General features: G+C 34.3%; 1 protein-coding gene across 1 annotated transcript in view; it reads left to right on the top strand.

Moving 5' to 3' along the window:
• Nucleotides 1–15,712, top strand: part of LRRK2 (leucine-rich repeat kinase 2) — a 138,913-nt gene extending 123,201 nt beyond the window's left edge. Inside the window, exons 44-51 of the mRNA XM_012638395.1 lie at nt 941–1,135; nt 2,140–2,333; nt 3,569–3,641; nt 6,893–7,077; nt 10,768–10,920; nt 12,234–12,442; nt 14,381–14,452; nt 15,041–15,712. Coding sequence (XP_012493849.1) covers nt 941–1,135; nt 2,140–2,333; nt 3,569–3,641; nt 6,893–7,077; nt 10,768–10,920; nt 12,234–12,442; nt 14,381–14,452; nt 15,041–15,162 — 1,203 coding nt within the window. The 3' untranslated portion in view covers nt 15,163–15,712. The remainder of the gene's footprint in view (nt 1–940; nt 1,136–2,139; nt 2,334–3,568; nt 3,642–6,892; nt 7,078–10,767; nt 10,921–12,233; nt 12,443–14,380; nt 14,453–15,040) is intronic.
• The last annotated feature ends 9,096 nt before the right edge of the window (nt 15,713–24,808 follow it).

Raw genomic sequence — 24,808 nt, 5'->3', positions numbered from 1 at the left:
TGATTACAACTATACTGACTTTATCAAATATCATATAATTTTCCTAGCTATTTGGCTTACGTATGTTTTCATGGAGGTTACCACAGTGTTAGTCACATGAACTTTTTATATTTATGTTTTATTTTATCACAGTAAAACTTTCCATAACTTAATTGTTATTTTATTTTTTCTTCCTTCCATTTTCAATTATATTTCACCTATCTCTTATAGAATACATATCAACCTTGTGTTTTTTACAGTATATGACAGTACTAAAAAGCTTAGACATACCTATTTTATCTTTAAAATGCAGCACATACTGGGCAGAATAGGTAAACTCATCACCTTTATTAGGTGAGGCATGAAGAGAATAAGGAGATTTCTCAGGTCTCAACAGTGGCAGGCAAGTGGCATGTCATGCCTCTAATCCCAGTTTCCTGATTCCTGGTTCTGTTTTCTTACAGTGCCTTCACACTGTCTCTCCAGGTCTCCAGTGTCTGAAGGAAAAACACGAAAACAGAATAGAAAAATGATTTCTAAATTTAGTTACCAAAGATTAAAATTTCCATTCCTTCCAACTGGTAGAAGCTCGGCTCTCTTGTCCCAAGGGCTTTTCTCTGCCTTGGTGTGGCTCTGCAATATAGAATTGAGTGAAGAATAACTCCTGGCTGTGCCAAAATTCTGTCCATTTGACACTTTTGAGATAGTCTTTCCTTTTCAAGTTAAAAAATATAGCATACATGCAAAAGATTATCTATCATGTGCTGCTTAAAAATACATATTAGTTTTTAATGTAATTTGATCTGTAGTTTGGATTATTAATCTTGATAATCGGGGTGGGTCACAGTTTAACAGATTTAAGTTTTGCTTCATAGAGCTATAACGTTTAGATCTGTATTATCTTTCAAGGGAAATGTGTTAATTTGATAAATATTGTTTTGTTATTTTTAAACTTTCTCAGGTCTTTGACCTTTTGAATTCAGCAGAGTTAATCTGTCTGATGAGACGCATTTTAATACCTAAAAACTTTAATGTTGAATGCCTGGTTGCTACCCATCATAACAGCAAGAACGCGAGCATTTGGCTGGGCTGTGGCCACACTGACAAAGGACAGCTCTTGTTTCTCGACTTAAATACTGAAGGACACACTTCTGAGGTAAATCTGAGTACTCTTTAAATTTTAGAACACTTACTTTGTGGATGATTTAAAGCATAAACTAGTTAAACATTACTCAGGAAGAACTCAAAAGCCAATATAGAAGTATTATTAAATTAGCTTTCTGTTAGAACAAGAGTATACACAGTCAGTGTTTTTGTTTCAAACTCACAGTATGTATGTGTCTTAGGCTGGGGTCTCCAGAAACAGAGCCTGAGACAGTTAATGTTGTACAAGTGATTTAAGGAGAGGTGAAACTTGGAAAGAATTAAAGAAAGCCAGAAAGGGGAAAAGAAAAAAGAAGCTCAGCAAGATGTTGCCTCAGCCTTACCTACGAGGAGCTCTGGAGTGTGAATAGCACCACAGAATGGGAGGCAAGGGGGTCAGTCTTTCATTCTCACGTATCAGTCAGTCATTGGTGGCAATCTGCCCAGCAGTGGGTGTAGGGTAACCTGCAGGAAGTTTGTGGGCAGGCCAGCTCCCTTTGGCTGAAGACATTCTGTGGTGAAGAGTGCAGCCCTGAGCTGCGCTTAGTAGCCAATACTCAGGGCAGCTGGGGGATGGAGCACATGAGGGAGAAAGGGGATCTGGGTGTGGCTCCTACAAGATGGATCAATCAATTGTACTGGCAAATATAAGATGAATTTCTAGACTTCAAAAATAACCTGGTATTTTGACTGTTGCCTTGAAAGAAATGTTGTGCCCCAACATTATTCTTAAGATTGAACAATTCTCTTATATGGTCTAGATGGAATGAGAATTGATACTGAAAAATAATTTTCAATTTTTCATTTTAGTTTTAGATGCATTCTCGATAGGCAAAACTTGTTTGCTAGTTAACTCATTTATTTTTGAAAATAACATTGGTTTTTTTTTATTAATAAAAGTGCAAAAAAATAAAAAGAGTTAAGTATGTTGGATAGCAGAATATTTTCATTTTATACAAGTTCCAGTTATGTAAGCTTAAACCAAGTCCTTTGGAGTGTATTTTCTTTTCCTAATAGGAAGTTACTGATAGTAGAATACTGTGCTTGGCCTTGGTACATCTTCCTGTTGAAAAGGAAAGCTGGATTGTGTGTGGAACACAGTCTGGTAATCTCTTGGTCATCAACACTGAAGATGGGAAAAAGAGACATACGCTCGAGAGGATGACCGATTCTGTTACCTGTTTGTACTGCAATTTCTTTTCCAAGCAAAGGTACGGTAGTGAATTGGAACATTATATACATTGGGAAAATTATATACCTTTTAGATGACTTAATTATGTGCAAAATTGTTATTGCATCAGCAAAGATTGCTCATTTTTAACCTATTTCCATTAGTTTGCATATATTAAAGGGAATTGTGCAAGGCCGCAAAGGTATTTGTTATTTTTCTTTATACAGATCTAGCTGAGGCACTTATAAAATAATTGTCAGCCTAATTCTTAGGCCCACTGGCCTTGCTCCTGGTATTGCCTTAGCTGCAGCTGTATCTCTTTACTTCTTCTCACATCAGTGTACCCTTGTAGGGTCTTGTCAAAGATGAATTCTCATTCATTCTTTCTTTGAAGGCATATATGTATGTGTGTGTGTATACAAATATTACTATATGTGTGTGTGTATATATATATAAAATCTCAAAAGCCTATTATGTGCCAGGCTTAAGCATATCAGTTATGCTTAGGTAGTTATCCAACTACCTAATTGGAAAAAAATTAAATAAATGAATCCATAAATTGTTAACAAGTGAAAAAGACTTAGCCCTTATCAGTTGCAGGGTTCTTATCCCAAAGAAATGTTAACTAAAATGGCAAAATGTGAAGCCTATTTCTGATACCTGAAATATAAATTCCACTGGAAGTTTTGGAGTTGAAATTATTTGGATATTTAAAAAAAAATTTTAATGGATGAAGTTGGACAGGGAAGGAAGACTTTATTCAAGGCTATCACAATGGGGGGAAAGATCAAACTAAACTCCGAGACAAAAGGTGGGAGAGTTTTAAGCACAGGATAAGCTAGCGGAAGAGTACTGGATGATATTGTGGGGGTGTGGGGGAGGAAGGTTGTTAATGTGGTTAGGCCATCTGTGTTTACTGATTGTCCCTTGCTGAAGGTGGGCTCCTGCCCTCCCACAAAGATTGGGAGATAGGGCCACTATCTTTTTTGATGATTACATTTCAAAGGGATGGCACTAGGTCCTTGGGAAAGACATTTCTGGCCTTTAAAACTGGAAAGACACTGGGAAAAGGTTTACATCTTAAAGTGGCAGAGAAAGTATTTATAATTGCAAGTCTTCTGAGGCAAAAGCTCTAAGAAGATGGAGCCCAGGAGTCTACATTTGAGAAGAAACCTGTCTAAAGTTTACTTAAGCTGGGGAGAACTCTAGGCTGTCTTAGTCAATGTCAATGCCAATGTTCTTTTTTTGTAATAATTTTGACATTTTTCCTTTTAGCAAGCAAAAAAATTTTCTTTTGGTGGGAACTGCTGATGGCAATTTAGCAATTTTTGAAGATAAGACTGTTAAGGTAAATGTTGAATGCATTCTACATCAAAATTTATTTTAAGTCCTTTGTGTTGTGTATTTCAGTCTCCTCTTATGGGATTATAAGCTCCCTGAGAGCAAGAATCATAAATTATGCATTTTATCTTTTTATTGCTTCATAAACTCTTGTATACAGTAAGTACTCTGAAAATACTTGCTATTGACTGTATATTTTATATGAAGGACCTAGGAATAAAATGGTAAATGAAATCTGATTTCTAATGTTAGTAATGGAGATAATTCAATTGTACATAAGTGAGACAGATAATTCCTTATAGATATATTGTGAAAGAAACAAAGGATAATGAAATTTTAAGTCTGGCTTGCCATTAACTGTTTTTTCGAGCATTGAAGAAATCATTTAATTTTCTGTTGTTGAAATTCTCATTTAGCCATTAAAGCATTTATTCCTTTATCCATTTATCTTTGGTTCCAACTATTCATTCAACTTCTATTGAAGGAGTATGAATCTGTTCATTCACACACCTTGTTACCAAAAATGTTATTTATCTAATGAAAGACAAAGAAGTAGAGCATAATCCTTAGGTTATTTCTTATACAGTTTTTGCATGGAAAAGAGAAGAGATTGGTTATAAGGATAATATTTTGAATACCACTTAAAAATGTTTGTTACAGGCATAGAATGTATAATGATCAAGTCAGGGTATTTAGAATATCATGCCCATGAGTGTTTATTATTTTTATGTGTTGAGAACATTTTAAGTTCTCTCTTCTAGCTATTTTGAAATGTACAATACATTGCTTTTAACTATAATCACCCTACTCTACTATTGAACATTAGAACTTATTCCTTCTATCAAACTGTATGTTCGTACCCATTAACCAACCTCTCTTCATACTCCTCCCCTCCACACCCACATCCTTCCTAGCTTCTGGTAACTATCAATCTACTCTACCTCGATGAGATAAGCTTTTTTTTTTTTTAGCACCCACATATGAGTGAGTACATATGTAATATTTGTCTTTCTGTGCCTGGCTGATTTTACGTAACATAATGGCCTCCAGTTCCATCCATGTTGCTGCAGTGATAGAATTTCATTCTTTCCTATGGATGAATAATATTCCATTGTGGAAATATACCTCATTTTCTTTGTCTATTCATCCATTGATGGGCACTTAGGTTGATTGCATATTATCACTATTTTGACTAGAGCTGCAATAAACATGTGGATTCAGGTATCCCTTTGATATACTGATTTCCTTTCCTTTGGATAAATACCCAGTAGTGGGATTGCTGGATTATATGGTAGTTCTATTTTTAGTCTTTTGAGAAATCTTCAGACTGTTTTCTATAGTGGCTGTGCTAATTTACATTCCTACCAACAGTGGATGAGAGTTTTCTTATCTCTGCATCCTTGCCAGCATGTTATTTTTTTTCTTTTCTTTTTGATAATAGCCATTCTAACTGGGGTAAGATGATAACTCATTGTGGTTTTGATTTGCTTTTCCCTGATGATTAGTGATGCAGAACATTTGTTCATGTACCTGTTAACCATTTGTATGTCTTCTTTTGAAAAATGTCTGCTTAAATCCTTTGCCCACTTTTTAATGGAATTTTTTTTTTTTTATGTTGGTTTTGTATCCTGCAACTTTACTGAACTTGTTTATCAGACATAGAGGTTTTTGCTTGGAATCTTTAGGTTTTTCTAAATATAAGGTCATGTCATCTGCAAAGAGAGACAATTTGACTTCCTCTTTTCCGATTTGGATGCCTTTTATTTCTTTCTCTTTCCTGATTGCTCTTGCTAGGCCTTCCATTTGAATACTACTTTAATTGAATTCTGTTTTTATAGAAACTTTGAATAGAAACTTTTTAATGGAATTTTTTTTTTTTTTCCGTTGAGTTTTTTGAGTTCCTTGTATGTTCTGGATATTAGGCCCTTACTGGATGAATAGTTTGAAAATATTTTCTCCCATTCAGGTTGTCTCTTCACTCTGCTGATTGTTTCCTTTGTTGTGTAGAAGCTTTTTAGTTTAATGCAGTCCCATTTGCCTATTTTTGTTTTTGTCGTCTGTGCTTTTGGGGTCTTAGCCATAAAATCTTTGCCTAGACCAAAGTCCTGAAGTGTTTCTCCTGTTTTTCTTTTTTTCTTTTTCTAGTAGTTTCATAGTTACATTTAAGTTTTGTAGTCTTACATTTACGTCTTTTATCCATCTTGGGTTGATTTTTGTATATGTTGAGAAAAGAGGGGTCTAATTTCATTCTTTTGCATATGGATATCCAATTTTCCCAGCACAATTTATTGAAGAGGATGTTCTTTCTCCAATGTGTGTTCTTGGTTTCTTTGTCAAAAATCAGTTGGCTGTAAATATGTGGGTTTATTTCTGGGCTCTCTATTGTGTTCCATTGTTCTATGTCAGTTTTTATACCAATACCATGCTGTTTTGGTTACTATAGCCTTGTAATATATTTTGAAGTCAGGTAGTGTGATGCTTCCAGCTTTGCTCTTTTTGCTCAGGTTTGTTTTGGCTATGTGGCTCTTTTTGGTTTCATATAAATTTTAGAAAATTTTTTCTATTTCTGTGAAAAATATCATTGACATTTCCATAGAGATTGCGTTGTTGAATCTGTGGATTGCTTTGGGTAATATGGTCATTTTAACCATAATAATTCTTCCAATCCATGAGCATGGGATGTCTTTCCATTTGTTTGTGTCCTCTTCAATTTTTTTTTATCAGTGTTTTATAGTTTCCCTTGTAGAGATCTTTCACCTCCTTGGTTAAATTTATTCCTAGGTATTTTATTTTATTTTATTTTTGTAGCTATTATAAATGTGATTGCTTTCTCGATTTATTTTTCAGCTAGTTCATTATTGGCATATAGACACACTAATGATTTTTTTATGTTGGTTTTGTATCCTGCAACTTTACTGAACTTGTTTATCAGAAGTAAGAGGTTTTTGCTTGGAATCTTTAGGTTTTTCTAAATATAAGGTCATGTCATCTGTGAAGAGGGACAATGTGACTTCCTCTTTTCCAATTTGGATGCCTTTTATTTCTTTCTCTTTCCTGATTGCTCTCACTAGGCCTTCTATTTGAATATTGCTTTAATTGAATCCTGTTTTTATAGAAACTTTGAAAAGTGAATCTGAATTTTTATTTTAATATCTTTAATTATTTAAGATGGAAAATAGTTTTTTGAAAGCACAGATTTTATCTGTTTCATTCTGCAGATACTTAATTTGCTGAGTGTGTTTTTTCTTTTTGGCAAAGTTTAAAGGAGCTGCTCCTTTGAAGATACTAAACGTGGGAAATGTCAGCACTCCACTGATGTGTTTGAGTGAATCCACAAATTCCACTGAAAAAAACATAATGTGGGGAGGATGTGGCACAAAGATTTTCTCATTTTCTAATGATTTTACCATTCAGAAACTCATTGAGACAAAGACGAATCAACTGTAAGTTATTTTCTGCTTGTACAACTAATTTACCATTTTATTTATGTTTATTCTTTACAATTGTGTCAATACATTGATTTCATAATAAAGTTATTTTAAGATGCATAATTCATTTTTATATTAGAAATTAAACATTCACTATAGAAAATTTAGAAAATTCCAGAAAGCAGAGGGACATTAAAAAAATCACCCAGCCTAGTCACTACTGGAATAAAATATGTAAACCTATTATAATTTTAATAGTATTTATCAATCTAAATTTTTAGCAATTTTATTATTTCTGTTTCAAATTAGACTTATGGAATTAGAAGGCATTTAACTCAGTATTTTGCTAAATCCATGGATTTTACATGTGCAGTTTTGGATAATTTCTATTAAGTATTGATTGTAGTAAACATATACTTCAAGAATAAAGTTCTTTCTAGATTTGATAATTGTACAAATGTCCACTCTGTAGCTGAGTTAGTGATACCAGTTTCAAACAAGAATAAAATAAAATATAAACCTTGTCCCAATTTTTTGTTTCAATTTTTGAATTGTATTTTAACCAAATTATTGCAGTTGGTTCTTATTTATTACATTCCTCAGTGATAGGCAGTGTAAGATGGTGGATAAGAGCATAAATCATAGTTCAAATATTGGCTTTGCCATTTATTGGTTTTGTGAATGTGGGCAAGAACCTTTGAATCTTCAGCTCTCTCTTGGCTGAAGATTATAATATACTCTATCTCAAAGGGATGTTTAGAATAATAAATAAGAAAATGAATATAAGGATCTTAACATAATTGACCAGCACCTACTAAACTATCAATAAATGTTGGCTATTATTATGATTACTGTTAGCTTAGAGTCACAAATCCCTCTCTCAGCAAATTATGCTAGTTTCTCAGCACCTATCTGGTTGCCCAAGATTGAAACTTGGGAGTAATCTTTGACTCACTTGTCCTTTACTCTCCGTATCCACTCGACTCTACTAATTGTCTGTCAAATCCTTGTACTGTTCCCAGCGCTGCTGCCATGGCCAGAGTGCCCTCCATTACCTCCAGTTGTGTTAACAACAGAATCTTTCCCTCCAGTTGTCAACTTCTGATTACATTCTCTTCAGTCTGTTTTCAGCATTACAGATGGAGGACTCTTCTGCAAAGCAAATCAATCTGGTGCCATTCTCCTGCTGAAAACCCTTCAGTGGCATTCCATTATTCTTTGCTTGAAGTCCAAATTCCTTGTGTTAGCCTAGAAGGCCCTTCATAATTCAGTCCTTGCTTACCTCTCTAGAGTCCTATTTTGCAACCTCCTTGCCTTCTGTGCTTTAAAATTGAAATTGTCTCACTGCTCAAAGACAGCCTGCTCCCTTTCACACCCAGCCTTTGAATGTGGTTTTCTCTTTGCCTGGATGCCTATTATGCCCCCTGTCTGTTTCAGTCCAAATGCCACTTCCTCTGAGTGACTGTCCCCGATCCCACCTGTGCAGGTTAGGTGCCTTGTATTCATGCTTCTGTTACATCTGTTGTTTCCCTTCACGACAGCTGTAGTATTTTTATAATGGTATTTTAAAAAATAGTTTCTTGATACCACTAGTCCTACTGGTTCTCAACATTGGCTGTGCATTAGAAACCGCTAGGTAGCTGAAAATAATCTGATGCCTGGGCCCCATCTAAGACCACTTAATTCAGACAATTAAGCCTGGGATGGGGCCCCAGCTTTAGTTCCCCCCCCCCAAGCTCTAAAGTGTAGTCAGGGTTAAGATATACTGCAATATATTGCAAGTTTTCATGGATGAGGATTTTTATTTTCTGTTGTGTTTACAGATTTGTTTATTAGCGTGGGGTCAATATTTGGATGAACTCATTCTCTTTCTGTAATTTCCTCTTTTAACTCAACTATACAAGTCTGAAAACTTTTAAAAAGAAAGAGCCTCCAATTCCTTTATTTCACACAGCTTTTTCTGGATTATGGATATCAATCAACTCCTTAAAATCCCACATAAGATTTGAAGTATAGATGCTGTACCCCAGAGAAGAACATCTTTAAATAGCAGGCTCTCAGAGATGTTCCTCTCCCAAAAGAGATGATGACCCAGTTTCATAAACACCTGGAAATAATTTCTCTCTTCCAAAAAATTGTCTCCTGTCGCCTTGGTCTCTTTCCCACTTAAGCAGACGTCACATCACTGATCGGGGGTTGCTTCATCATCAGTACTCTGACTGAGAGGCATATTGGATGGTGGAAGATAATTGCCTTTGAGCCAGAAGACTCCACAGGACTTTTGAGTCCCGGGTCTGCAACATGTTAGTCATGTGGCCTTGAGCAAATTATTTAGCATTTGTAAACCTTTTTTTCTTTAATTAACAAACATTGGGATTTGTCATATTTTAGGTTTTAAAATTGAGGATAAAACAGTATAACACACAAAAGTATTTTATAAATTCTAAAACTCTATGAAAAAATTTGTGCTAATTGGAACTGTCATCTATTAAATATAGCAAACACCCAGGAAGGAATTACCTAAAGCATAGTGGCAACGCATTGTATTTTCATCTCCCTTGCCAGAATAGGAAAAAAAGGTGGAGAAAAAAAATCTTCCTGCTCTAGGATATACTAATGATTGTTATATCCCTGTGGTATTTTCTTATCATCTATCTGCTTTAATTGCAATTTCAACCATTTTTACTTTTTCCTGGTTGTTCGTTCATCCTGTTAGTTTGTTCTTCATCCATCCATTCTTCTGTCCACCTGCTTAACGAACTTCCTGGTATATCAAAGGTACTTACTTACCCATAATAACTCTACTGGATCGGAGGTATACAGAAAACACATGGTTCTTGTCCTTAAGAAATTACACTTACAGTCTAGTGTGAGGGATACACTAATAAATAAAATTTTATATTTAATAAGGTATATAATACCGTAGCTATACCAGTGGAGGAAAGGCAATAGTTGATCTATTTTGATATGTCAGGGAAGAATTCCAGAAGAGTTGACATTTCAGTTAAGCCTCAAAAGCTAAGTAGGTGTTTGCCATGCCATTGGGGCTGTTTGTCAAACGTGTACATTGTCAAATATCTTAGGTTGTATGGGAGATATTTAAAAATATTTGTAATTTTTCTTTATTTTCAAAGTAAGGGGGAATGGCAAACAATTTACTTTATGTTTGGATAATGTGAATTTTTTTCTTATACCTGGACTGGCTTGTGTTGACACAGAGATATGCCTTGCTTTAACATTTGAAGACACTGCAACTAAATTTTATGTTAATATTTTATGTTTTATAACTCTAGGTGTAAAAGACTAACCCTTAATTTTCCAAGCATTCATGCAACATTCAAAAGCTACAGCTATTGTGATGACATTTCTTTTAGAAATTAAGATACAGTATAAAATTCTACAAAGAACCAGATAGAATTGAAATTGAAACTAAAACCAGAAGTAAACATTACTCATAATCTTTAATTTATTTTATTATCAAAGGAAATCAATATAAAGTAACAAAAAGGAAACAAAGTACTGAAGTATGTTATATATTTAATGAAGAATAGAGGAGAATATGAAATAATTGCAATAGTCTAGCTTGTTTATTTTTCAAAGTACTATTAATTTTTGTATGCATTAAGAACTATATAAGGTTGTATTACATGTTGAAATTAAAAAAAAAAAACAAATAGTGGTGACATTCCTTTTTTTTCTTCCTAGGTTTTCTTATGCAGCTTTCAGTGATTCCAACATCATAGCGGTGGTGGTAGACACAGCTCTCTATATTGCTAAGAAAAACAGCCCTATTGTGGAAGTGTGGGATAAGAAAACTGAAAAACTCTGCGAACTGATAGACTGTGTGCACTTTTTAAAGTAAATTTATTAGTTCTTTATTTTATGCCTGAAAGAGCTGCCTTTACACTTCAGATTTCACAGAGGGAGGGACTGTGTCTTACTTTTCTTCCTTTCTGCCCCTAAATAGGCAATTAAAAATAATTTGGAAATAAAATTGTTAATGCCTATCAGCACCATCTTTTGCTATCTGGCAAATTTCATTTTGGGAAAATAAAAGAATAGGGACATACATAGGTTCTTACAAAGAATGTTCTCTGATGAGAAAATAGTACATTATTGAAAATGGATGCTGGATTCATTGCTGGCTGTAGATCTAATAGTGTCACAGGATCAATTTTTACCACTTAGCATTTGGCTATGGGCCCAAGGATTCCCTGCTCTAAGAAAAAAAGGCGCAAAATAATAGGAAAATATGGGGCGCAGGGACCTACTGGACTAACCAATGCCCTAACTAAGGAGAGGGGTCAAGCCCGGAGCATGAGAGCCCAGTGCTTAGTCTGAGACAGCATGTAAGTGACGAATCTCAGACTCTGCATCAAGCACATCCTTTTTTTTTTTTCCTGTGCTGGTGCAGAGAAACAGGGCCATTGCCAAACTTATCTGCTAGCTGCTTTATATTTTTGTTTCATTTGATTTTATGTTATAGATTTATTATACTCTGGAGGATGTTTTAGATTATATGCTATTTCTATAAATGAGACTTCAAAGTTTACTTTCATAGATTCATCTTATAGTTTTTCTCTGGATTGTGAGAAGGACTCGTAGTTTATGTTTAGAAGGTCTAACAGTTCTGCTTGGTAAAGAGTCCCTTACTTCCTAAAGTTCCAAAATTATGAGGATTCTTTTATTCCTGGACACTTCATTTTTGTCCTGAATTAGAGTATTCGCTGTCTCAGGGGAAAAATTCAGTGGTTTGTATTGATATCTTTACATGTAAATGACTATAATTTGATTTTCCTTTTTAACTTTGAGATTTCAGGTAAAGCTTTTGAAACTAACTTTTTTCTTTATATTGGGCACATGTATTCTCTTTTTACTGAATTAGATAGCTTTGCTACTTACAAAAATTGTGTCCATCTTATTTGTTTCAGAATTTTTTGAAGTTGAGGGGCCATGATGGTCTTCTCTTTGGTAATTTATGATGCAAGTAAAGAAATGTGGCTCTTTGCCATTGTTTGTTTAGCAAAATTTGTTTCGTACAATTTTAATGATACATAATGTATATTGCCATGTTTTCATAACTTAAAATGTTATGTATATATGTAGACATATCTATTTTATCTCTTAATTGCTGATAAAATTACTGATGTACATTCTCTTTATGGTTCTAGGGAGAAGATGGTAAAAGTAAGCAAGGAATCAAAACACAAAATGTCTTACTCTGGGAGAGTGAAAACTCTCTGCCTTCAGAAAAACACTGCCCTCTGGATAGGAACTGGTGGAGGCCATATTTTGCTCCTTGATCTTTCGACTCGTCGAATTATACGCATAATTTACAACTTCTGTCATTCTGTTAGAGTCATGATGACAGCACAGTTAGGCAAGTTCTTTCCTGTAGATGTTTTTCATATTCCTGAAGACTATCAAAATATGCCTTTATTTTGAATTTAAGTTTTCACTTTCCAGTGTCATTTGGAGTGTCTTGAAAGTCCACATAATGAAACATAGTACTGGGATAAATTTTGAGTAGGGTCATTCAAGAAATGGAGAGAGTAGATGCTCTCAGTCTCATGAGAGAAGCAGATTGCTGCAGCCAAGTCCTCAATGTGGGTCTGTCTTGACTTTTGTCCTTTATACCAAAGGCAAAAAGGGAAAATACATAGTATTGAGTATATTTTACTTTTTGAGGAAAGAAATTAAAGCAAATGCTTATTTTGATCGTAGTGTAGGCTTTTCACTCTTGTTAAAGAATCTCATTTGGTTTTTCATTCTATAAACAAATTTATACTCTTGTAGCAATATGGGCTGAATTCTACAATCTACAAATATTGAAAAATCATGATAAGTGTTACTCAAACTTTTATGTGTCTTCTTGCTCCTACTTTTTAATTTAAATATGAAGAAATCTTGATAGTGCACAGAATGTATTTTCTGTATAAATACATCTCAGTGCCTTCCTTTGATAATAATTTGATGTAGAAAATAATATCATATATATATAATGTTCTTCAAAAAGTATCCCTATTGGCTTTAATTCTGCAAAACTACAATTTGTATAACTTTAGCAAATAAGTAATAAAATGTTTGATCATGATGAAGAAAATGGATTCCTTTTCGCGAGAGTATGTTAAGGAGGATCAGGTGCACCCTCAACTGTTTTTCGTTGATGGATATCAGAGTTGCACAGAAGGTGTGAGAATTAGATGCTCTTAATGATTATTGGGTATCAGGATGTGTGTCCACACAGGCAGTGTAGTAGGTCTGTTTACACTGGGTTGTCTCCCTAGTCTTATTCTACCAAGGTTGTTACATTCTCTAATTGAAATTGAATGTACTTTGAGACCCAAATGGATGTACATAACTGAAATTACAGTGTAATTGCAATGGGTTATGTTTGATTTTAAGATAAAGATAAATTTAAACATAGTTTACAATATGCTGCATGTTGGCTTCACCCTACCTCCCTAGCCTCCATCATGTACCAAATTTCTCCCAGTTCTTTCTGGTCTAGATGAGCATCCGGTCCCTCCTAATTACTGTGCTTTATCCTGCCTCAGTGCTTTGCATGTGCTGTTTCTTTCTTTGCTTGGTGAACCTTCTTGCTTAGTTAACTCATACCCTTTTGGAAATGGTAGCTTATGTGTCAAGACCTCAGATAAGCCAACACTGATTAGGTCAAAGTTCCCTCTTTTGGCTCTCATAACACCTCTCTTGCATAGCATTGATCATAGTCATGATTTTGCTTTCATTAATGTCAATCTCCTCACTAGAACATAAACTTCATGTGGGTTGGATCTGCTTGTTTCTGTTTACTGCTTTATTCCTGGGACTTAGCCCAGGGCCCAGTATTAATACATAGAAGCCTTTTGATGACTGTTTGTTGAATAAATCAGTGAATGACAGAGAAGAAAATATGATTTTGTCACAGATTGTCAGTGTATCCACCCATCCAATTCTCCATCCAAATACTCACATTTGTGCCTTAAAGTAGCCAAGCAGTTTCACACACATTATCTCATTTAATATTATAATTTTTGGGGGGAGGAATGTATAAATGTTAAAAACCTATTTTACAGAAAGGTTAAGCTGTTTTCTCAGATTCACATAATTACAAATTGCAGCAGGGAATAGATCACAGATTTTCATACTTTTAAAAAATTGCCGTTCTTTATTTAATATAAATGAAGTACCTCCTAAAAATAAAATTGTAAATTTAGCTCCAAGGTATTTGCTTCTTAAAATATTAATAACTGCACTTTTTTCAGTCCAATTTATTATATTGTTTAACAGAAAACTCCTATATTTTGTTTTGGTAAAGGAAGCCTTAAAAATGTCATGCTGGTTTTGGGGTACAACCAGAAAAGTACCGAAGGCCCACAGCACCAAAAAGGTAATATCTAATAGGATACTGGATTCCAAACAGAGCAATGATATGAATGATGATAACATATTATATGTTTTACAAATTTGTAGTAAATATTACATATGATATAATACTTTCAGCAGTTTTAACTGGTAGTTTCTATATAGTGTAAATAATTTAGACATACATTTTCAAAATTAAGTTTCAGCGATTCAGGAGTGTTAGCTATTTATATTTTCAGATTAAGTAGAGCTATCAATCACTACAAATTGAGAACTAGCTCAAGTTTAAACTAAATATAATTTTTTTAAACAACTTATCTATATCCATATGAGGTCTAATTTTGACCAGTGTTTGAAAAAGCTCTATTTCTTTTAGAAAATGAAATGTCAGGCAATTAAATATTCACACTCTCCATGAAATTTAGTAGTTAGTTTCTATAATGTGTTGTAAACATGTTCCCTGTATAGTTTTTTATAATTGGCAATAATTTATTGCATTATTTATAGCTGTATTGATACATACATTTGTTTAAGTCAATTAAATATGAATGAACCGAATTGAAATAAAAATGTTTTATGGTGGAAACATGATTTCATCTTTTTCTTTTTCTAGAGATACAGTCTTGCTTGACTGTTTGGGACATCAATCTTCCACATGAAGTACAAAATTTAGAAAAACACATTGAAGTAAGGAAAGAATTAGCTGAAAAAATGAGAAAAACATCTGTGGAATGAGAGAGATTTTGAAAATCTTTATTCTACAATCTGGATGGAAAAATTATTCTCATCTCTTGTAAATATTTCTTTAAAAATGTTTACATGAAAAGTGTACTTACATTTTTAAATAGCTCATGTGTACATGAAGGAATGTTTATATGTTTTATTTTTAATTTAAATATATGTAAAAAATAGTTACCAGTGAAAGTATGTTTTAAAGTGCTATTTAAAATACATATGTATTTCCTGTATATCCTAATTAATTTTGTGGATTAATTAATGAAAAGAAATCTATAAAGTACTCAATTACAGTAGTCATACTACAATTTACAAAGTGGATAATTTTTGTTTTGTTGTCCATAATGAAGGTAAACTTTATTTTAAATTCTGTGCTAATATAAGACTGTTGCTTGTTTACTTTCTAGAGATTCTGCAAGGTAGAATAAAAATATTAGGATAGTTTCCCATGTAATACATTCCTTCTTAGATTGCTTTAAAATGCACTATCATATATGCTTGTAAATAGTCAAATGAACTTGCACTAGTAAAGCCCTTTGTTGGTGTGTGAGTTCTCTTTGTTGCTGAGACAAACGGTACATCTCACACAACTTCATCTAAAAGAAAACTCCATTAAAAGGCTGATGGAAAAACATGACTTACTGTCAAAGTCTTCATATCTAGGAAAGACACAGAAACTCTCTCTTTCCTTATTTTTCTACTCTATTTTTGAATGTGGATATTCTGAAATTTGCATAATTGGTATAAATACAATTTTCAGTCCTTCAAGTGATATTTTAATGTTTTTATTTGGATTTTCAGTGGTCAGCTAGACAACCAACTACTTGTTTCCTAATCTGCTTCATTCTAATTCTTCTGTTCAACTTTTTTCTAAATTTGTGATGCCGCACATTCTACATCATTCAGGTAGAAACCTATTTTCAGAATTAGAGAATTCCACAAACCCCACCAAGACCCCGGGGACAAATTCGTAACACTCTTCAGGCTGCTGAATGTGGAAGGAGCTTTAGCTATGATAGGTAACAATATCTGCTGAGTCTTCTAAATTATACCCAAATTGTTTACATATCTTCCCACAGTAGAAATATCAGGGCCACGTACCTATGTAATAATTTGAGTGTTATTTCTGCTTTAGGAAAAATACATTTGTTAAATTCATTGGCCCTGGTCAATATTCATCATTTCAGACAATTCCCTATCATGGGGCAACTATTTAATATTCTCAGAACCCACTGACATTTTATTATAGGGAAACTTTAAATTTATTTATATTAAGGATAATCAAATTCTTAACCATGAAACATTTTCCACTTTTCAAAGGGACCTATCCTTTAATTTGTTATGTAATTAACAACAAAAAATTCATACATGATGGAGCTTTGTTCCAGTGATATTTCTTTCATTGCTACTTTGTTTGTATATGCAATTTTTTACCAAAGAGAATTATAGAAAAATATGTAAATGAACATTGTATTTAAATTGAATAATAAACATTTTTAAAGCATTATTATGCATTTTACAACTTTGTGATAGTGTTTTACTTTTCACATATAGGTCTGTTATCCGTCTCATATGAAACTTTATATTAATCTGTATATGGAATATTCTATTATAGGAAGGTGCCTACTAAAGTTTTTTCTTGAGGACCTATGAGATATTTAAATTCAATTTTCTGTAATACAGATAATTGCCAGGATTCTAGGATAAAATCTGATGGGCATGATATATTCTATTTTTAAGTTCTCTTAAAAATGTACTATAATTAGAATTATTCACTCTTGAGTTCTGAAACAAAAAATAAGACTTTTGAACAACAGATATATACCAAAAATAGATACAGTTATTTTAAGTCTTCCCTGATTAGAGCCCTAAAATAATTTGCTAATAATTATCAAAACATAAGCATGTTACTGCAACAGAAAATATTCTTTTGGGGAAGTTTTGAATTAAAAAAGGGAGCTTCTCTGAATCTAATTATTGCAAGCATTCTTTTGATTATATGTGAACTATTTTAACTAAAATGCAACTTATTTTTCATCAAAGCAGTGAAATATAATAATGAAACAGCTGAATTAACAAAAAAGATTGTGAACTTTTCTAAATTAAATGTGAATATGTAAATGTTCAGAGGGGAGAAAAAGTCCAAAACCCTTGGGACTTTGCGTATTTATGTAATCCATCACTTTTGGTAGCCTAACACCTAAACTAGTGAACTGAATGTTTTCCACAGAGGCTCATCAGCAATCCAGTAAAAATCTTAAAGCATGTCAACTCAGGAGAACTTGACATCCTCGTTCCCCATTCTGGCCAGCTTCCCAGCCAGGTACCATTGTTTCCAGTAACAATTCAGAATCTGGCTGCTTAAAAGTACATAGGTACTTGGTTCTTTCTAACTTTTCAAGGCATTTGAAGTGTTCCTAGCAACTTGACTTTCAAGCAAGAGTCAGGGAGGCACCTGACCCAAAGGCCTGCCGTCTGAGCACACATTGTGCGTGGGTGAGCGAGGTGTGGTGCTTCTGTCTCTGTGCTACCCTCCTACTCTCCTTGATCTCTGACCTTGCCTGGGAAGCCTCTGCTTGAAGGAATCTCAGGTGAAGGCAAAGAGTAGGGAGAGGGAAGGAGTACTAGCATCTGGGTTACGGGGCTGCTTCTGGGCCTCCTTGAGAATCCTCTGTTTCGTGGCAATCAAGGGCTGCAAAACTAGACTTTATGGTATACATTATATGACATATAACGTTCTGTGGCTTCAGCACACTCACCTACCTGAACACCACCAAGATAAGGTGTTCACCATTTATTTATGAAAAAACCAAACTGTGTGATAAATACTCTATTAGAAGTATTATGGGAAAATAGAGAATGCATCTACTTGACCAAAGAATGGAGAATACGGGAGGATCACACACACAAGCATGTATTTAAGCCGAGATTTTCAGGATGAAGAGGCATTCAACAATCTCCAGAGTGAAGTAAGCATTGTGGGCAAAGAAATCACATGTGCACTATCTTAGGAACATGAGCTTATTTTAAAGGCATTCTATCAAATATGTACTGAAATTTGTGACAACTTCTCATTCCTAGAGAACTTACATCTAGTGTATATGAGATACACCTAAGTAACTAAAGAAGCAAGAGAATTATATATTTATATATTGATATAGCATTTTTCTATGAAATGAGAGACAAAGCTAATGAGCTTTTTTTTTTTTTTTTGCAAGGAGTTGTTTGTTAGGATGAAATACAGAGAGTTGTTTCAAACACCAAGTTTATCTTATAGGTTATGAAATTATAAAAGGAATCCATGACTTTATACATATTTATAGTAAAGGACAAGAGATTTCCCCATCTCATTACAAAGTGAGCCCACAGTAACTAACTCAAAGTATTTGCTATCATGACAAAAGTAAAAGAAACAGGTAGTATATAGTGGAAGTGTAATACTATTGTAGCGATCCAGGGGATAAAATGTTTGCAAGCTAATTCTCTCTAATGTTGGCACTGTTTTGATTTCCTGTTATGCATGGTGTAGTTAATGCTGGTGAGGTTATATGTCAGACTAATTAGGCTACCACCAATAGAAGCTGCATGAAGGCAAAGGAGTACTTTCTGACCATAAGCTTTGTTTGGATGGATCTCTGCTGCCAGTCACAAGATGCATTTCTTAATGTCACAAGGTTGAATCAGAAAATCTTTGCCATAGACAAATCAATAAAAACATTGCTTCTTTGAAATAACTGCTTTTAGAGAGAGACAGAGTATACATGTATTAATATATTATAGCTCGGGATGTGGCCCTCTTTGATGAAAGACTATGTGTAATTCAGGGTAGACAAAGTATGCCTAAAAATAAAAAACTTGTACATTCAAATGAAACATATTTTTAATAACATCACTTTGGGGGGCTTTGCATTTATTCCATCAACGCTGCCATTATTGTTCAATTTTTCCTTAATTACCTTCCGAGTTACTTTAAAAAACAGAGGAAAAAAGAAACAAAAAGTTGCAAAAGAAAGCAGTCAGAAGGAACATACATTCAGAATTGGAAACGTCCTTGGTCTAAACTCCAGATTCAGCCTTTATCAACTTAGTGAACTGGAATAAGTTGCCCAAATGGCCAGAGAATCAGTTTCTTCATCTGTAAAATGGCAAGAGTAGTATACCCACCATTTTGGGGGATAAGAATAAAATGAGAAATTATGCAATTAATTCCCAGGCAAGACACATGCAAGCACCATTCCATGAGGATTTCGCACTGGATATCAGCTTCATTAAAAATGTATTTCTCTAATAAATTGCACATTACTATATGTCTTGTATCTTTGGAAGTTACTCCTGCAAACCATTAATGATAAATCCAAGGCTCCAAGGGCTTTTATCTAATTTACCAAACAATTAACTTAAAGCCTGAAAAGAAACTATTACCAAGATATTGACTCTAATTATATTTTATGTGTGTGCTTTTAGCAAAACCTGTGGCCAGATATGGCTAGCAAAATGATCTCTGCCCTCATGATGTGCATATCATTGCTTTCTTGTCTGGTTCCATTCCCACCTACCAATCTACCTTTCTGTACTACACTGGTCTGAATTCCACATCAGCCTGTGATAGCAAGAGGATTTCCTTGTATGGAAACAAGAGTGGTAGTTGCAAAGATTTATCACTGTTTTTGTTTGCAATTACTGAAATAAGCACATTAAGTGTAACTCTATCAATGGCATTAACTACAAACATTCTTCATTTGCTAGGATGAAGATCAGTGCAGTTGATAACATTTATGATTTTTTCTATTCCAGTGAATAGCCTGCAGCTGCCAATTTCTTGATAGTGCATTTTCCATGCTGATCAGGATAATGTTTTGTGCAACAGAAGGGGAATGAGATTGCTCCAATTTTTTGTTGTTGATTTTGGGGGTTAGGCGTGGGAGAAGAGAGCAACACTAAGGTGAAAGATCGCTGGGTGAAAACTCTTCTGCTTTAGCAGAGAATTATTTTTTCTATGTAACTTACACACATTACAACCTCTCCTCTGCTTTCTTCCCCTCCCCTCCTGCAATATGAGGTTTTTCTATTTATCTGTTTCACATCCACCATATCTGAGCAATATTACTAAATAGCATAATGCCTGTGGCACATAATTACATAGGAGAATTAAATTTCACATTCAAAACCTTCTATGAATTTCTGATAAATTTTTTTACAGTCCTTTATTCTTGCAGTAGGGAATTATAAAATAAATGGAATCATTTCAGTTTTATGTGTCTTTGTGCTTGAGTAAAGCTGGGAGTACCTTTAGCTCTCAATAAACTGTGTGTTTAGCAAGAGGGATTTTATTTCAAAAATAAATATAAGTTTTAGCCACACACAATAGAATGTCTTCATTGGTATATATTCATTTCAAAAGTAAACACAAGTGGTAGCAATACATACTAATACAATAAGCGAACTGTTATGTTAAGCTTTTAAGTCAACTCAATCATATTTTCACTAAATGTTTTATTTTATATGCTTTGGTGTTCCACAAAGAGAATTAGTAGGTGACAATTACAAGGAAATGAGCTGTCCTTCGTACATTGACTACTGACATTTTACTTTTTACCTTTTCCTTTTGGGTTATTGATTGGACATTAAAGAGAATGGTTTTCCAGGTGTTACTTATATTCTAAATGTCATTCTATAAATTGACCTATAAATTATTTAATTGTTCTTTCAAGTAACTTTTATACTTTCAAGGTAATATAAATAGGAAGAAAAAAAGCTGACAGAATAGGAAGCATTGACTGAAAGAGATTTTTATAGCACAATTATACATTATGGAAAATGTGAAGAAATAGTCAACTTAAATCTTTAATCACTAGTTGGAGTCCTGTGTATCAAAAACCTGTGGACAAAATCTCCTTTGTAAGACTACACAGGCAGAAGAATTAATCTTTTTTTGTTTCCCATTTTTTGTATCAGAATCAAAGAAATTGCAGAGGTCAGGAGCATGGCCTCTGGGCTCATGAGCCTGCCCCCATCTCCTTGTTATGCTGCTGTGTTGCTCAATCTCTTTTTGTATCAATGTTTTCACATGTAAAAAGGTATTAAAATACTACCACATACAGTTGTTGTGAGAAGCATGTTCTTCTCAGATCCTCCTTACGCCCAAGCCTCAAAGAGCTTTTAGGTGCTTTATATTTGTTGATAAGAGGAAGGAGAGTTTTGAAGTTTGAAGCTAATAGGGGGAGCCAATATTCTGCTGATTATTCATTCGCCGAGTTATATGAGTGTACCTGGATTACATATATTATGGATATCAGTGACTGGGAAAGCTGGTAACTTGGCATCACATTGAAATAATACTTTAAATATTTGTTTAGCATTTATTTCAGGGGACCTGGGAGAAACTATGTATTAATAAAAATAATATGAAAACAAATTGGCTTTGGTTTGATTTCCAGTAATATGGTAATGATTTGAAAAAAGTCTACCTGCTGAAAACTAAAATAGATAAAAAAGAAAAAAAAGGTATTTTAAAAAATCTAAAATTATCAAAGATCTGATAAGATAGTATGGAATTATCTGGCTAAAATCAAAGTGGTAATGCAAACATGTACGCAGAGCATGAAAGCTGTCTTTTTTTTTTTTTCTTGTGAGCATTTGCCGAACCTGGTACATTTGAGCTTCAGTTTCCCCAGCCTTGAAAGGATTGAAGAACAGAAGACAAATCCCAGCACACCTCAAAGTTAGGAGTCAAATACATGGATATTCCCATTAGGCTGGGGCAGCAAAAAGATACAACTTAGTGTGAGAACCAGAAGTAAAACTGCCCACTTTCTACTCACTGGGGATGGCAAGACCATGAGAAAGCCCCATAAGTCATCCGTCCTGGAGTTGCAGCCCAAATTCACAACATTGATGTTACTTAAAAAGTCACTCAAGCTATAAATTAAATGGAAATTTCAGACCGAGCAGACTTCAAAGTAAGGAAAGTTATTAGGGAAAGGATGAGCATTACACAATGATACAAGGGTCTTTACATTCAGGTAGAGCAGCTGTTGAATGTGGGATGCCTGAAGAAGGCAGAGTGACCCTGGGCATGGCAACACTTTCAGCAGGGGCATCTCTAGGAGAGGACTAAAGACAAACTTACCACCTTCCTCGCAGCTGGGGGAAATGAGTCCTTCAGTTCTCGGTGGCATTGAACAGCATCTATGGTAGAAAACTTAAATCTTCATATGTTTGGCAATTAAAAAATATATGTGTAAATAATTGCCTTGAACACATTTGTTGATTCTAGTGAAATCGAGATGAGGTTTCAAAGGAGTTATGGTGTATATGGGACAGAAAACCTAAAACATGGGGAGGCTAATTAAAGATTCACTCTTCAATAAAAGCCAGAACCCAAAGTAACTGCAGTCATATGCTGTGTAACAATGTTTTGGTCGACGATAGTGTGCATATACGACAATGGTTCCATAAGATTAGAATGGAGCTGAAAAATTCCTATAGTCTAGCGATATAACAACATAGCATAACACATTACTCATGTATTTGTGGTGATATTGGCATAAACAAACCTACTGTGCTGCCAGTCATATAAAAGTTTAGCACAAACAGTACAAAATACTTGATAACGGTGATAAACAAATATGTCACTGGATTATGTATTTACTATACTTTTTATCATTATTTTAGAATGTCCTCCCTTGACTTATTAAAAGAGTTAACTGTAAAACAGCCTCAGGCAGGTGCTCAGGAGGTATTCCCGAAGAAGGCATTGTTATCATAGGAGATGACAGCTCCATGCGTATTATTGCCCCTGAAGACCTTCAGTGAAATAAGATGTGGAGGTGGAAGACAGTGATGCTGATGATCCTGGCCCTGTGTAGGCCTAGGGTCAGGTTAATGCGTGTGTTTGTGTCTCAATTTTTAATGAAAACACTTAAAAATTTTCAAAAAAATTAAAAGATTAAAAATAGAAAAATGCTTATAGAATAAGGATATAAAGAAAAAATTTTTGTAGCTGTATAATATGTTCATGTTTTAAGCCACGTTATTACAAAAGAGTCAAAATTTAAAAGTTTATAAAGTAAAAAAGTAATTTTGTATTTTTTATCTCTTCAGTTTTAGTTTTTGATTTTCCCCAGCCTGTCAAGTATTCATAGATGTAAACGAATCACAGATAATGAAAGAAGCCATACATTTCCAGCTAACGTCACTACATCTTGCCTTATTCAATTTTAACGTCACATTCAAGATAATTCTGAAATTTTAAGCTTAGATTGTTCGGTGTTCAGACATACTGAGAAGTAGAGAAGAACAGCAGGTTTGGTGCAGATGACTAATGTTTGGCATGTTTATTTAAGCTTCTTCTAAAAACATACAGAAGGAAATGTTCAACAGGCAGATGGGCAGATGTGAATGCTGATCCAAAACTCAGAAGAGATTGTAGGGTCAGATGTAGATTTGTAAGCCATCTGTTCAGAGGCCATCTATATTTGTTTGATAGGGCTGCCAGAACCACAGAATGGATGGCTTAAATAAGTAAAATTTTGGGGGGTAGAAGTCTAAGATGGAGGTGTTGGCAGGATTGGTTCCTTCTGAGGCTGCAGGGGAACAATCTGTTTCAGATCTCTCTCATTGGCTTGTAGATAGCTGTCTCCTCCCTGTGTCTTCATGTTGGCTTCCTTCTGTACCTATGTCCAAATTTCCTCTTCTTATAAGGCAGCAATATATTGGATTTAGGTCCACCTTAATGACCTCATTTTAATTTAATTACCTCTTTAAATATCCTGTCTACAGACAGAGTTGCGTTCTGAGGTATTGGGGATTAGGATTTCAACATATGAATTTTTTCTGCTTATAGGGAAATTAAGCCCATTACACTATCATTTAAAACTTGGAACAACAGGAGCTGGCCAATGTGCAGGGCACATTGAGAAAAGAGGACTCTGGAAAACATTCATATTCAAAAGAGAGATGGGAACAGACGCTGAGAAGGTGATAATTCAGTGGAATAAAAAATGGCAGAACATTCAGTGAGGACCTATTTGGACTACGTAAAGTAAAAGAATTTGGTGATGAAGCTGTATGTGGTGACCATTGATAGCACAGAGATTACAGAGTGGAAAGGAGTGAAAGGCTGATTGAAGTGGGTAAAGGAATATGTCTAAGTAAGAGGGCACAATGAGAATGGAAAGACAGAAATCAATGTTAAGAAGCAGAAGATGACAGTTGGAAAGAAGGAGCTGATATAATAACTGTGGAAGTAATTGTGCAGGACAAATGATAGAGGGACCCTTAAAATATGACTTAAAATTGAGCACAAGAAACCATTTCAATATAAATGCAAAGAGAAGTCACAGATACTGAGCTTTTGTCAGGAATACAGCTCACTATAGAAATATTTATCAAAAGAAGGCCAATGTTCAAATTCCTCTTGAAATTTTATTCAGGGAAGTTGATATGACAGCTGTAAGTATCAATGCCACTATAATATCCTACTCAGAACCCTCACAAAATTTCTTTTTTATGCTCTTACGAAATCACTGTCTGAAAGTCCATTCCAACATTGTCAGTTTCTGCCTACTAAATGCTACTCTGGGGAAATTTTGAGAAGTTCAATTGGAGGTGGTAAATTACTATAGAAAATTATTTATTGTCTGTA

Source organism: Propithecus coquereli, unplaced genomic scaffold, assembly GCF_000956105.1.
Source record: "Propithecus coquereli isolate 6110/MARCELLA unplaced genomic scaffold, Pcoq_1.0 Scaffold13, whole genome shotgun sequence".
In the NCBI taxonomy this organism is placed as follows: domain Eukaryota; kingdom Metazoa; phylum Chordata; class Mammalia; order Primates; family Indriidae; genus Propithecus; species Propithecus coquereli.
This window is presented reverse-complemented; position numbering and strand designations above follow the sequence as displayed.